Here is a 13,247-nt window from a genome sequence, read left to right as displayed (position 1 = left end):
ATAATCAACAGAGGAAAGGAAATTTCCCATTTCCCCTTTTGGGGCATAGGGAAAGTCTTCCTGTAGAGAGCAGGATTTTATCTGGGACTTGAAAAAAGAAATAGAAATGAAGAGGGAAAGCATTCCACGGGATAGAGGACAGCCAGAGAAAATTCATGGTTTTGGTAGATTGTCTTGTTAGAGGAGGCTAATATCCCTGAATAAGATATGATAGAAAGTGCAAAGTATAAAACCATTTTTTAAAAAAGTGATGTGGTCAGGTTATAAAAGGCTTTGAATGCCAAACAGATTGTTTTATATTTGATCCCGAAAGTATTAAAGAATACTTAGAATTTATTAAGTAGAGAGTGGGTAGGGATTTGACATATTCAGAGCTATGCTTTAGGAAGACAATTTTGATAGCTGAATTCAAGATGAATTGGAAGGTTAAGAGCCTTGAGGTAGACAGATCCACCAGCAGGCTATTATACTAATCCAGGAGTGAGGTGATGAGAACCAAACCAGGATAGTATTGGCAGTGTCAGAGGAAAGAAGAGAGATGTTACAAAGGTAAAATCTAAAGACCTTAGCTTCCTACCTTTCTCATTTCTCTCTCCTTCCTCCTCTTCTTTCCTTCTTTCCTTTCTTCATTCTTTCCTTCCTTTCTGTTTTCCTTCTTTCATTCCTTCTTTTTTCCTTCCTGCTTTTCTTCTTTTCTTCTTTCTTCCCTTCCCTTTTCCTTTCCTCACTTCCTCCCTCCTTTTCTACTCTTCTTCCTTCTTTCTTTTCTTCCTGCATGCCCTCCCTCCTTACTTCCTTTTTCTTCTTTCCTTCTTTCTTCTTTCCTTCCCTGAGTCCTTCCCTACCTTTCTTTCTTACTCTCATTCTTTCCTTCTTTCTTCCTTACATCGCTCCTTCCTTCTTTTTTCTCATTGTGTTCCCACTATGACACCTTGAAAATAGTAAGTACTTAATAAAACTGAATTGAACACAAGTAACATAGGTAGAAGAAGAGTACAACAAGGGTCACTTTTAATAATGACATTTTTAAGATGTACATGCTTTTTGGACCATAGAATCTGGTATGGGATGTATACATTTATCTTGTGATCAGTCAAGCCATTAACATTACAGAAAAGCTTCAAAATCTCCAGTGTATAGTCACACACAAAGGAATACAATATTTAAATGTTGTCAAGGATACAGAAATGAAATGTCCCAGTTCCATCAAATTATTGGAATAACATTCCAGACTGACATAGCAATTTATCTTTTTTGAAGATTATGCCATTTTATACTCAGTCTTTTGAAGCCAGCAAAATAGACTCCCATTTTCTAGATCAAAAAGATCTCCTATAGTCACCTAACCTGATAGCAGCAGATTTGGACCACTATACAAACTCACTAATTCCTCCACTTTTAAGTTTTCTACCATTGAGCTGTAAACAATGTGAATGCAGAGATTTTCGTTATTTGGATCCCCAGTGCTTAGCACAGGCCTGGCACATAGTAGATGCTTAATTATTATTATTATTATTAACTTATTTATGTACTTATTAACTAATGCTTATTAACTAACTAGATGAGACAAGACTTTCCCTAGTCCCCAAGAGAATGGGGCAAGCACTAAGGCTTACTTCCCATGTGACCCTTATTGAGTCAGCTTCCCTCTCTGAGCTTCAGTTTCCTAAGCTACAGAATGAGGATGATAAATCTTGCACTGTGTAAATCAGATTTTTTTTTTCTGGTTTGGATGAAGAAAGTACTTTATTCTTTTTCCTAACTGACTTCTGTTGCCAAATCTGTAGTTCTGCTCTCAAGATTTCCTATGACTGTCATATTCTTCATCCCTATCTTCACATATTGAATTTCTAAATTTCCTTAAAAGCTCAAATCAAAAGTTATTTCCTTGAGGAAGTCTGCTGTGATCCTCATTTTTCTCCTGGGATTTCATAGAGGACTTTGTTTTATACTTGTTAACTTGGGGAGCACAGGGTTTGAGTTCTACTTTTTTTTCCTGAGGTAATTGGGATTAAGTGACTTTTTATACATACTGACTGAGTGAATCTGAATAAGTTGCTTAAGTTGCAGAGCAATTGAGTATATGAATGGAAGAAAAAGTTCCCTCACTGAGAGTTCCATAAGCCTCTGAAATCACAAAAAAGGGAAAAAATGCTCTTAGGATGTTTACTAGACTGCAAACTCCAGGAGGACAGGGATCAAGTTCTATGCAAACTTTTAGTCTTGCCTAGTTCCAAGAATGGTACTTTGTATATAATAGGTATTTAATAAATGCTTGTTGAATCTCTACAACTATACTATAATATCCCTCATAGAGGTGACCTTTTTTTCTTTGCCATGGGCACTTCTCCCATGAAGTCTAGCATATTAAAAGTTCTGTATTCCTTAGGTGTTTAGGAAATTTGTGTTAAATGGGAATTGTTAACAGGGAGAAAGCTGACCCATAATAACTATTCTTGAAACTTAATATCCCAGAAATATAAAATATTCATTGTCAAAAAGTGTATGGTAGCCAGTGTCCTTGGAATGCTTAGTAGATAAGCATTGGTTAGAGGCTCTGCATAAAGTATCCTTTAGTGCATCTGGGGGAGGCCATCTAGGGCTATCTCATCAGAAGCCTGACCTCATAAAAGAGTATAAAAGCAGTTGGTCTGGAAGCCCAGAGCATTCATTAGAATCATCCTCATATTCCTAACTGCTACTAAAGCACAGAAACAAATATGGGCGAGATGCAGCTTCTGCTGCTGAGTCTGGGGCTGGCCCTCGTCTGTGGCCTCCATGCTCACCATACCTGTTCTAAGGAGCACCAACCAGATGTAAGTAAGAAATGGTGGATGCAGGTAAGTTGCTTGGGTGGTCTGGAAGAAGTTTAAGGGGTAACACACAAGAAAAACAGAAGTTCTTGGAGAAGTTTATCAGGACAAAGATAGGGCTTGGGGAAAGATGGAAAAGATTCACCTTCTTATTTAAAGCTATTCTTCTTAGTAGTTGTATAGCCTGATATATTGAAATTCAACTCAAAGTCCAAAGTGATGCTTGTGTGTGTGTGTGTGTGTGTATGTATACCTATGACCTATATATGTTATCTTTTAAAATAGCCCGAATGGGACAGGGTCCAACTCTATCTTTCCAGAATAATCCATTGGGATAATTTATATCAATCAATCAAAAAAGTACTATTAATGTTCAGCATTGACTATGAGTCAGGTACTGTGCTTGGGTGTTAGAAATACAGACAAAATGAAATAGTCTTTTTTCCCTTAAGGGAAAATTCATTCTATTAGTGGAAACAACCTATACCTATATAAATATATTTAATATATAGGAACTTAGGACCTCACTGATATAGAGAATTTTTGGATGAAGAAACTGCTACCAATTTCAGTTATTACCTTCTCTGACATTTATAATTTTAGAGAATTCCTGGACCACTAAGCCATTAAAATTGTACATAAGGCCACGCACCTCATAGGTGATAGAGGAGCTTTCAGATCATCTTGAGGAGGTTTGACACTAACTTTCTAACCATTGTGCCATGCTCAATATAAACATATTGAAAGCAACTTGGGATGATGGGGCACTAAGAGCTGTCAGGGAGAAGAGAGTAACAAGAAAGATTTTACATAGCAGATCAAATATAGAAGTTGGGTTAGATTATCTCTAAGGACCCTTTAGGTCTAAAGTTTTGTGATCCTATGATACACTTCTTTCCAATGGCTAACTTCATTCTAACTGAAAAGATTGAAACCACCCTCTCTGCTTCTTACTATAGATTGAGAGCAGTCAGTAAAATAAAACAAATTCCATAGGATAACCTGTTAATCCAATACTCCAAAGCATAGCGCTTGGAGATTTTCTTTCAGTCATGTGACATTTAAATCTACCTACTTTACCAATAGGATTCAAATGGTAACTTTGGGGTTTTCTACCTGTCACATGCTGAGACTGTTTCTACCATGGTTTATGGAGTGATCTCAGACATAGGCAGAAAAGAGAGGAAAAAAAAACCTACAGGGCCTTCCCAGTGATTAGAATCAGAAAAGGGACTCAGAATCAGCCCATATTCCTCATAAGCAAAATAGGAGTATACTAAACTGTTAAATCATAGAAAAAATATCCCTGTTTCTGTGGCAATCTCTATTCTCACTATGCTCTCAAATAATTGCAACAGAATTGATCAGCCCTTTCTAAAGACAAAATTGAGGAAGGACAATAGAAGTTATGTTATTCTCAGAACAGCCTCAAAACACACAGTACAAATATTATCATTTCCATTTACTAGATGATAAAAATGATGTATTAAAAAAAACTTCAATATATAAGGTAACATTCCTAAGACTGTGCAGGTAGTTAATATGAGAGCCAGGACAAGCCAACTGTCAATGCTTATTCTAATTTTTTCCTACAAGGCAGAGTTGGGGTAAGAATCGATTTTGTTTTGTTCTGGAAGCCTCCATTTCTTTTTCTATAATATGTGAGATTTGGACCAAAGTACCACCCAGCTCCAGAATCTCATGATCCTATGACTAGTGTGCTTTCCTTTCTTCAAATCTTACCCAGTTTTTATTCCACAGCTCTCAGGAACCTGGTATACTGTTGCACTGGCCTCAAATGTTACAGCTAAGATTGAGGAAGGAGGTCCCTTGAGGATTTTTGTCCAAAAACTCATTCTAGAGAATGGTAACCTGCGTGCAATCTTCTTCAAAAGGTAAATATTCCCCTGTTAACTGGTGAATGTGGAAACCTGCTCTGGGTTCCCTTATCTCAGCCAGATTGGACTTAGTCTGGCCCAGGAACTAGTAACTGTTGAAGCTTCCATGCTATGGTTGGTCTAATGAAAACATAGGAGTACCTTGGAAGGGAAAAAGGCTGCAATAATAGGCAACACATATTTAAGCAGTGTATACAAGGGGGAGAAATGATACTAATTGTGAAATATATAGAGAATCACTTTTTTCAAAACATATCAATTAGAAGAGTTGCTTCTTTCTTTTTCTCTCAATCTTCCTTGATTCATTGCTCAGAGGCTAATCATCACTTAAAAATAGTCTGTGATCTTGGAGGCATCTCTGCTAGGAGGACAGAAAGAAAACCAAGAAAGAGAGAACTGAATTCGGCACACAACATCACTCTGATACACTAGTGACATTGCCATGCAGACTATGGAGGATATAAATAGGCATTACACACCTTTAAAAAAAAACCTTAAATGCTCAGCATACTTTATCCACATCAAAAAGATGTGAGTAAATTAGGTCTCAAAGGCTATCAACTCCAGATTAATTGCCAGGAAGGGAATCATAATGAAGAAACTCTGGCTGCGCTCTGGTCCCTTTTTTCACACTAGCTAACTGCATGATTAATTTCCTTGTGTTAAGTGTATTTATAAATTAGGTCAATGTTACCTGTTCTATGCATCTTTCTTTGGATGTTGTGAAGAGAAAATAATAACAGTTTATATCTATATGCGGCTTTCAATGTCACAAAGTTTCTTTTGCCTCTTACACAAACTGCATGATTTTGAACAATTTAATTTCTGAATTTTCAAATTGTCTTCTGTGTCGTGGAAACAATACAATATGATACAAGGCATACAATGCAGTTAATACATATTAAGCACCTGCAACGTTCCAGAAAGGATAGCTAGTTGGCAGAGTAGATAGAGGACAGAGCCCAGAGTTAGGAAAACCTAATTTCAAATCTAGCCTCAGACTGTAGGCTAGCTGGGTAATTATTAGCTGGTAAATAATAAAAGTTACTTAATGCTGCTTGCTTCAATTTGCTCATCTATAAAATGACCTGGAGAAGTAATGGCAAACCAATGCAGCATCTTTGTCAGCAAAAATTTAAATGATGGCACACCATCAGAAACCACTGAAACTACTAAATAACAAAAATGTTCCCCTCTAGGCTAAGGTCTAGAGACAAAAAGAAAAAAGAAAAGGTAGTCCCAGCCCTCAAGGAATTTTTAATGGGAGAGGACAACATACAAAAGGATTCTAAAAATCAGGGGAGGGAGAAAGTACTAGTGGAGAACTGATGATTGTTGGAGTGGAATTAAGAGTGTAGCTCTTGGGAAATGAAGGAAGATAGGTAGGGCAAGTATTACTATTCCATTCTCATTACAGATAAGAATACTGAAATTCATAGGGATTAAATGACTTTTCCCAAGGTCATACAGTTTATAAGGGGGCAAATTCCACATTTGCTATGATTTAACCTTTCCATAATTAAAGTTAACATCTCAGGATCTCTTTATGCAGAATAAAAGAAGAATAAATATCTTATCTGACTGATTGCTTTGGTTGGTTAACTGTCATCATTTACACCATATAAAGATCACACATTTTGAAAGTAGTATGTAGTACAAATGTACTCAGTAATTTTTAAATGGTGAATCTAGTTTAATCTTTTTGAGTAATTTTTGTGTATAATATTATTCTTAGGATTATAAAGAGTAAATTTGGGGAAATAAAATTGAAATAACAAATAAATTTGGAAGGAATGTAGGATAAATGTCAAATTTCTTATGTGTATTTAAATGTTATTCAAATACTACTGTTTATTTTCAGAGAAAATGGAAAATGCATTCAATTTTCTGTGTCTGCTAACCCACCTGAGAAAGATAGCCCAATGAAGGTGAAATGTAAGTATAAATGAGAATCTCAATGTATTTCAGCCTTATGCTTTGAAATGAATTAAAGGATCTATTGATAAGCAAAAAAATGTCTAGGAATCAGAGACAATATAAACCATTGCCTTTTGGGATAGGGAGAAACATCTTAAACCTCTCACTACCCTTCCTCAATTTCTGTATGATTATTCTATGCAAAGTAGAGATCAGAGGCTTTAACTCTCTTAGCTCCTCCTGCAGAAGTTTCATCAGCCCTGACTGATGAAAGTAAAATGAAAACTAATTGTGTGAGGTGGTTGGAGTAAGCAGTTTTCCATCTCTAACAAAAATTGTGTGCATCTGTAGAGGGTTAGGAGGAGCAAAGACAAAGGTTTGTGAACAGAGTGGCAGTTTACATGTAGTCTCAGAGGTTATGATGGGACTCAGGTTTCCAGAAACCCTTGAGAAAAAATCTTTGATAACATTCAACTCCTAATAGACTTCAAGTCATTGTATCGAAAATCCTGACCTTGACTTCTCTTTGCTTCATAGATTCAGGAATTAATGATCTCTACATTAAAAGTTTCAAGGAAGATGAATATGTCATATTTATCTTGTATAACCACAACAATAAGGAAGTGACACTTTGGGGACATCTCTTTGGTATGTATTTTATAATTGCCCCAATCTTTATTCTTTTTCATAAAGGAAGAGTAAAGGAAGAAAGAAAGGAAGCCTATAGACTTGGGGATAAAATGTGTCTAGTTATCATGTGCAATGCCCAAATCAGGGAAAATGCTTTTCAGGACAACAAATCTGCCATCAGCAGACTGTTTCATCTACTTCTGAAGGTAGCTCTGAACGTTCTTTAATAGAAGGTAAATTTTTTGAAGGAATGGGACTGTTTCATCTTTGTCATTTTGTCCCCAGAATCTACTAGTGCTTGGCACACCATAAATTGTTAATAAGTGCATGTTGAATGAATTAGTGAACAATGTGATACAAAATCTTCTTTAAGAATCCTTTTACACTACTTAAATAAGGATCAAAGGAGAGAGACAAGTTATTTATCAGAAACTTTATCATGTGATAATATTATTTATTTATTCATTCAATAAATAAATATATGTATATTTTATTTATATGTCTATATGTATAAATGAGAATTGAGTGGAAAAATGGGAGGTGAGAAAATATAGGCAACATACACATATATACACATTCATTTGTATATGTGTGTATGTTTGTATATATGTACATTTCCTGCTGTCTACAACACTGCTCTATACATATGTAACGGGGAATATAAAGACAACCCCTCATGAGGTTTATAATCTAGGATTGGAGGTAAAATGTATACAAAATATTACAAGGCAACATGTAAAACTTCAAGATAAAAGGGATGGACAAATGCTATGGTAGCTCAGAATGGGAAGGGATCACTTATGACAAGCTGATGTGTTATGGAGATAGTCACATTTGAGCTCAGCTTTGAAGGTAGGATTGAGACGTTTTTGTTTGAGAGAATCAGGATTGGGTTGGATCTCTCCAGCAGTATGGCATCCCAGCACAGGCTTCATACAAACCTCCAAGTTTGCTTATACAATTCCTCCAAGTATTAGTGAGGGAGAGACATTGAGCACATGCTCAGTGCCTAGATTTCCCTAGGGCTAATTCATAAAAGATTTTACTTTGATCCTAATCCTGTTTTCTTGTGTGAATCTAGTGTAATCTCTCTACATCTGTCACATCATTCCTTTTTTGGAAGGGAGAGGGAGATTGGAAGGCTGAATAAGTTTTGAAAAAGTGACTCATCAGCTACCTTGATGGTCACATGACTGACTTGATTCTTACTCATCACACATATACAATCAATTGCTGAAGCTTTTCATTTCTGCTTTCATAGCATTTCTATTATTTATTTTTTTCTTGTCCTCTTGTCACAATAACTTTAATCCAGACCTTCATAATTTGTCACATAGTATATTACAAAAATTTATGATTTGAATTGGTCTTCCTATAAACAACCTCTTTCTTTTTTAACTAATTCTCCATGAAGCTACCAAAATGTTTTTAAAACACAGTTATTATCATTCTATTCTTTTTTAAATGATAGTTTCAATTTAATAGATTGAAACAATAATTTCTATAATACAGTACAATAAAAAATGTTCACTATTACTTCTAGAGGAAATTATAGACTCCTTTATTTGACATTGAAGTCTCACATAAATTGGCCCTCTGACCTAATAACATATCATACACTCATTCACATACTCTATACTCTATCCAAATTGGATACTATTCTATTCTTGAAATATGACATCCATATTCTATATCTGTGACTTAGCACAAAATTTTTCCCAAACCTACATTACTATCCCTCTTCATCTCAATCTCTTGGAGCCCTTAATTCCATTCAAGTCAACTCAAGGGCCAAATCCTTCAAGAGGTCATTTATAATTGCCCCAGTTAGTGTCTCTTGCCCTCATGAAATTATATTACACAGATTTTGTGTTTTATATGCATTGCTTTTATATATATATACATTTTATTATATCTTATATTTATTTATGTGAAGATGTTAAATTCTGTCTTTGGAGGAATCATTTTACCTACATCTAGCAAAATGCCTGACATACATGTATTTGCTGATTGACTGATAGATTACTAACCATCAAAAGATAATTTGTCCTCCTTTATGACTGAATATGAAATGCCATATTTAAACCAGTCTACATGGAAGCTACTAACTCCAAAATTGTCAGTTGAGATGCCCGGAATAGTAGTATAGATTTCTTCCATATTATCATTCAGCCACTATCTCCTGACACCCCTCTGCATTATCACAAAAGAGAGAATCAGCAGTCATTCTCATCTTAATTGAAGACTAAATGAGATCATATATGTGTAGCCCCCTTTCTATAAAAGATATTAGAAAAAGAAGCTAAAGGATAATAGTAAGGCTGAAGCTGCACTAAAAGCAAAGGTGGGGTCAAGTTCAGGAATGTGGGAGCTCTGAAGAGGGGAGAGATATGGGAAGATGCAGATGTGCACAAATGCCAGTGACCAGCCACTTCCAAGTGAAGTGTAGTTTTCTCAAACTAAATATAGTCTGAACTGAACCTTCTTTCAGTAACCTGTTTAAGGAGTTATGTGTTGAGAAAGAACTTTACTATTTCCATGGCTATTAGTACTACTGGAACCTAACAAAGTTATCTCCTCTCCACTTCTCTTCATCCCTTTATATCCTCTTTATCATTACTCCTTGATAAAATGACATCACTTAACCTTAGAAGTTACTGTCTTTAACTTTTATTTGCTTACTATCTGTGCTTTCAAAAATAATTTTTGCCTCCATCTAAAGATAAAACTACTGAAGATAGTTTTCACTGCATTCCAAACAATTGTTTGCTCCAAAAAAAGTATGCCACAGATGGGGAGAAACAAAAGGGTACCAAGAACCAAAAGCCCTATATTTACCATAAGGTTTATTGAAGTCTTTTTTTTCTCTGGAAACATAAAGACGGGCTTCATATGTAAAATGTTGTATAAAATTTAAAGTGATATATAAATGATTATTGTTGATTTTATCACTATTGTTGATATTATAATTTTTATTTTTTTATTTTACAGGACGTACTCCAGATCTGAGTGATAATATAAAGAAGAAATTCGAGGATATTTGTATAAATGCAGGACTTAAGAAAGAACACATTTTAGATGTATCTGAAGCTGGTAGGTCCTTCTTATCTCTGTTTTCTCAATTTGTGACTAGAAGGAAAATGTCATAGAATGGAAATATCCCTAACTTGGATGCCATTTGTCCTTGTCTGTACTTTGTAGACTCATATTTTCATTACCATTCACTACTTGTTCCTAAATCTGCCTATGAATAAATTTTGTAATCATGTTCTTTTCACTGCCCCACAGGAATTCTAAGGAAGCCGCATCTTTGTCTTATGGGAATCCTACCTCCATCCTCCAAAGAATAATTAACATGGATAATCTGCTATCCCCAAAGAGATTCAGTCTTCATCTATGTTTTGCTTAATTAAAGAAAGAATCTCTAGTGGGATAGTTTCCTATAAATGTCAGATTTTCCCCCTTGTAAATGAGGTGTTCTGAGTCTGTTTGGGAAACTATAAGAAACCACACCCCATTCCCCAAAAAGTGAAGTAAGAAGAGAGGTCTTATCAAGTCTCTGGGAGTTTGTCCAGTCACCTCAACTTTCTGATGTTTTATTAGTATCTTTTGAATTCCATTAATTACATTTAAATTAATTCTGTATGTAGCATACCTCTAATCTATCAAGGGAACTTTCCCTTGTAATAAAAATGATCATTTCAGCATAATCAATAAAAACAACAGCAACAAAATCTTTGTCTAAATTCTCAATTTCTTACCTGTCCAGAGAGGAAAAAATAAAGGTACATTTCTTTTCCCTGGGGATGTTGATGTCAGAAAGGGACCCTAAAAGATTGGGGTTCACAGACGGTGTAATGAGGTGTCTCAAAAGAATTTTCAGGCTTGAACCCATATCCAAGTCAAGGAGGAAAGTTTATTGTAATTGTAATACCAATTGAAGCAGGCTAAATTCCAAAAGAATTTTTAGCAAAGAACCAAAAGCAAGGAGACACATTTATCTAGTTCTTCATGCCATTGATATTTTAATTTTATGGTCTAGAGCAGGGGTCCTCAAGCTTTTTAAATATGGGCCAGTTCACTGTCCCTCAGACTGTTGGAGGGCTGGACTATAGTAAAAACAAAAACTTTGTTTTGTGGGCCTTTAAATAAAGAAACTTCATAGCCCTGGGTGAGGGGGATAAATGTCCTCAGCTGCTGCATCTGGCCCTCGGCCGTAGTTTGAGGATCCCTGGTCTAGAAGTAGAATTGAGGAATGGTCTCAGGAATTTGGTTATCACTGACTAGCAGATCTAGGATTATATTAAGGCCAGAAGACTTTAAAATCATTGACTGACAAGATTTTCAAAACAATAGTTTTCTAAGGTTAAAGAGTCTCAAGATCACTAATATATCTTCCCCAAAGTTTAATATTCCTAAACCAGAAGATTTTTACAACCATCCACAGACAGATTGCCTGAACAATAGTACTGCAAGGTTTGGGGAGGGTGGGGCAGGACCTCGGTATTACAGATTCCAAAGTCAGAAGACTTTAGAATCACTGACAGATTGTTAGAACTGAAGCACTCACTCCAAGGTCAGAGGATCTTAAAATTATTTCTGTCTCCCCTAAAAGCTACATTCCATCATTTCCCCTCTCAAGTTCATTTGGGAGAAAGAGACAGAGATCTCATCTTCTGGAGCTGCTTTATGCTGATAAAGGGTGTAGAGCTGTCCCTGCCTCGTGGGGTCCAGACTGAGTAGAGAAAACATGTGACTTGAAGATGGCAGCAGCAGCATTCAGTGGAGTGCTGAGTGTCAGAATCAGTTAGCTGATAATATTCAGGATAAACAAATACTTGGAGGTTCATAGCTTGGAGTCTGGAAGAAGCAAATCTACCAAAAGGAAGAAACAGAAATTACCAATGTTAGTTCTCAGGAGGTTATGAAGAAGCTTCAAAGAAGGTGGTGTAGAAACATTATGAGGGAATTTGCCAGAATAATTTTGAAATGGATATCCTACAATTATTTCAGGCCATACAGCGAGCCCTTGACATACCTGCACAACTTGTACAGGTTTCTGAGGAAAAATTGCAGCAGGAATGAGAGGGGTTGCACTCACATGCTCTCATAGGATTAATGGCACAAACCTGGGATGTAAACATGGCCATTATGACCACATGTGAAAATTTCTATACCTGTGAGATACAGGTACGGATACAGATAGGTGTTGAAATATGTGGGTAGGAGATTCTTTCTGGAAAAAAAATAGGAGATAGTCAGCTTAAAGTTATTTCTCCTGGGGGGCAGGGGTAGCTAGCACAAATGGGGTAGTATCCAGGGTGGGGATGGTGACATTTGGGAATGGGACCTTTGCAAATAATGCATCACATCACATATGTGGGCTTCCTTGAGGATGCTGAGGGCCCACCAACAATCCTAAGTGCTCTCAGTGCCCAGAGCCCTAGCCTGGCTAAAGACTAAGGAGTTATTTCCCCACCGTCAGGGGCCAGAGTGATACAGAGAGAGCTAGAGAGAAAATACTAGGAGCAAAACTCTCATCCTTGGAGTGTTGTTAAAGGTACACCTGGAAAAAGTGAAAAATAACAAAAAAGAAAGCAGGAGGGAGAGAAGAACACAGACAATTTCACATTTCTCTATCGAGATTGTTTCCAGGAATCCTGTGCAATAGTAGTTTCAGGTCCTCTGAAAACAGAAATATTCAGGAATGTCTGTGGGAGAAGAAGTAACAGGAAGAAGTAACACTTTCAATTCTAGAAATATGAGTCCAGCTGGGGAACCCTTAGTTTAATGCAAGTTGGAGTATTCAAAATGACTTTTTATGGTCCTCGCTAATGGGAGATTCTTCCCCCAATTCTCTCTAGTCTCCAGGCACAGTTTAGTAAGGATTCACTTGAGGATATGATTCATTTTCTCCACCTTCCTAGAAGACTGAGATCGCCAGGCAGATGATAAATAATTTTAAGTATCTTAGCCACCTTTACAGTTA

The 13,247-nt window shown here is 36.3% G+C and overlaps 1 protein-coding gene across 2 annotated transcripts; it reads left to right on the top strand.

The window, feature by feature from the left end:
• The first annotated feature begins 2,668 nt into the window (after nt 1–2,668).
• Nucleotides 2,669–10,992, top strand: LOC127550997 (trichosurin-like). Of its 2 annotated transcripts, none has more exons than XM_051980357.1 (6): nt 2,669–2,840; nt 4,575–4,708; nt 6,573–6,646; nt 7,166–7,276; nt 10,250–10,351; nt 10,547–10,992. In XM_051980357.1, the coding sequence occupies exons 1-6, from the start codon at nt 2,721–2,723 to the stop codon at nt 10,606–10,608; spliced, it is 603 nt and encodes a 200-aa protein (XP_051836317.1). In that variant the 5' UTR covers nt 2,669–2,720; the 3' UTR covers nt 10,609–10,992. The 2 variants fall into 2 exon arrangements, with proteins under 2 accessions (XP_051836317.1, XP_051836318.1); XM_051980358.1 differs by having other exon boundaries at nt 2,670–2,816.
• Nucleotides 10,993–13,247: the final 2,255 nt, after the last annotated feature.

This window comes from Antechinus flavipes, chromosome 2 (genome assembly GCF_016432865.1).
Source record: "Antechinus flavipes isolate AdamAnt ecotype Samford, QLD, Australia chromosome 2, AdamAnt_v2, whole genome shotgun sequence".
Taxonomy (NCBI): domain Eukaryota; kingdom Metazoa; phylum Chordata; class Mammalia; order Dasyuromorphia; family Dasyuridae; genus Antechinus; species Antechinus flavipes.
The sequence above is the reverse complement of the archived record's forward strand: the minus strand, read 5'-3'. Positions and strand labels throughout refer to the sequence as shown.

Excerpts from the sequence above, each read along its gene's own strand:
- LOC127550997 (XM_051980357.1), top strand. The coding sequence starts at position 2,721 with ATGGGCGAGATGCAGCTTCTGCTGCTGAGTCTGGGGCTGGCCCTCGTC. Across the intron at positions 4,709-6,572 it reads CGTGCAATCTTCTTCAAAAG|AGAAAATGGAAAATGCATTC; the intron begins GTAAATATTCCC and ends GTTTATTTTCAG. Across the intron at positions 6,647-7,165 it reads TAGCCCAATGAAGGTGAAAT|ATTCAGGAATTAATGATCTC; the intron begins GTAAGTATAAAT and ends TTTGCTTCATAG.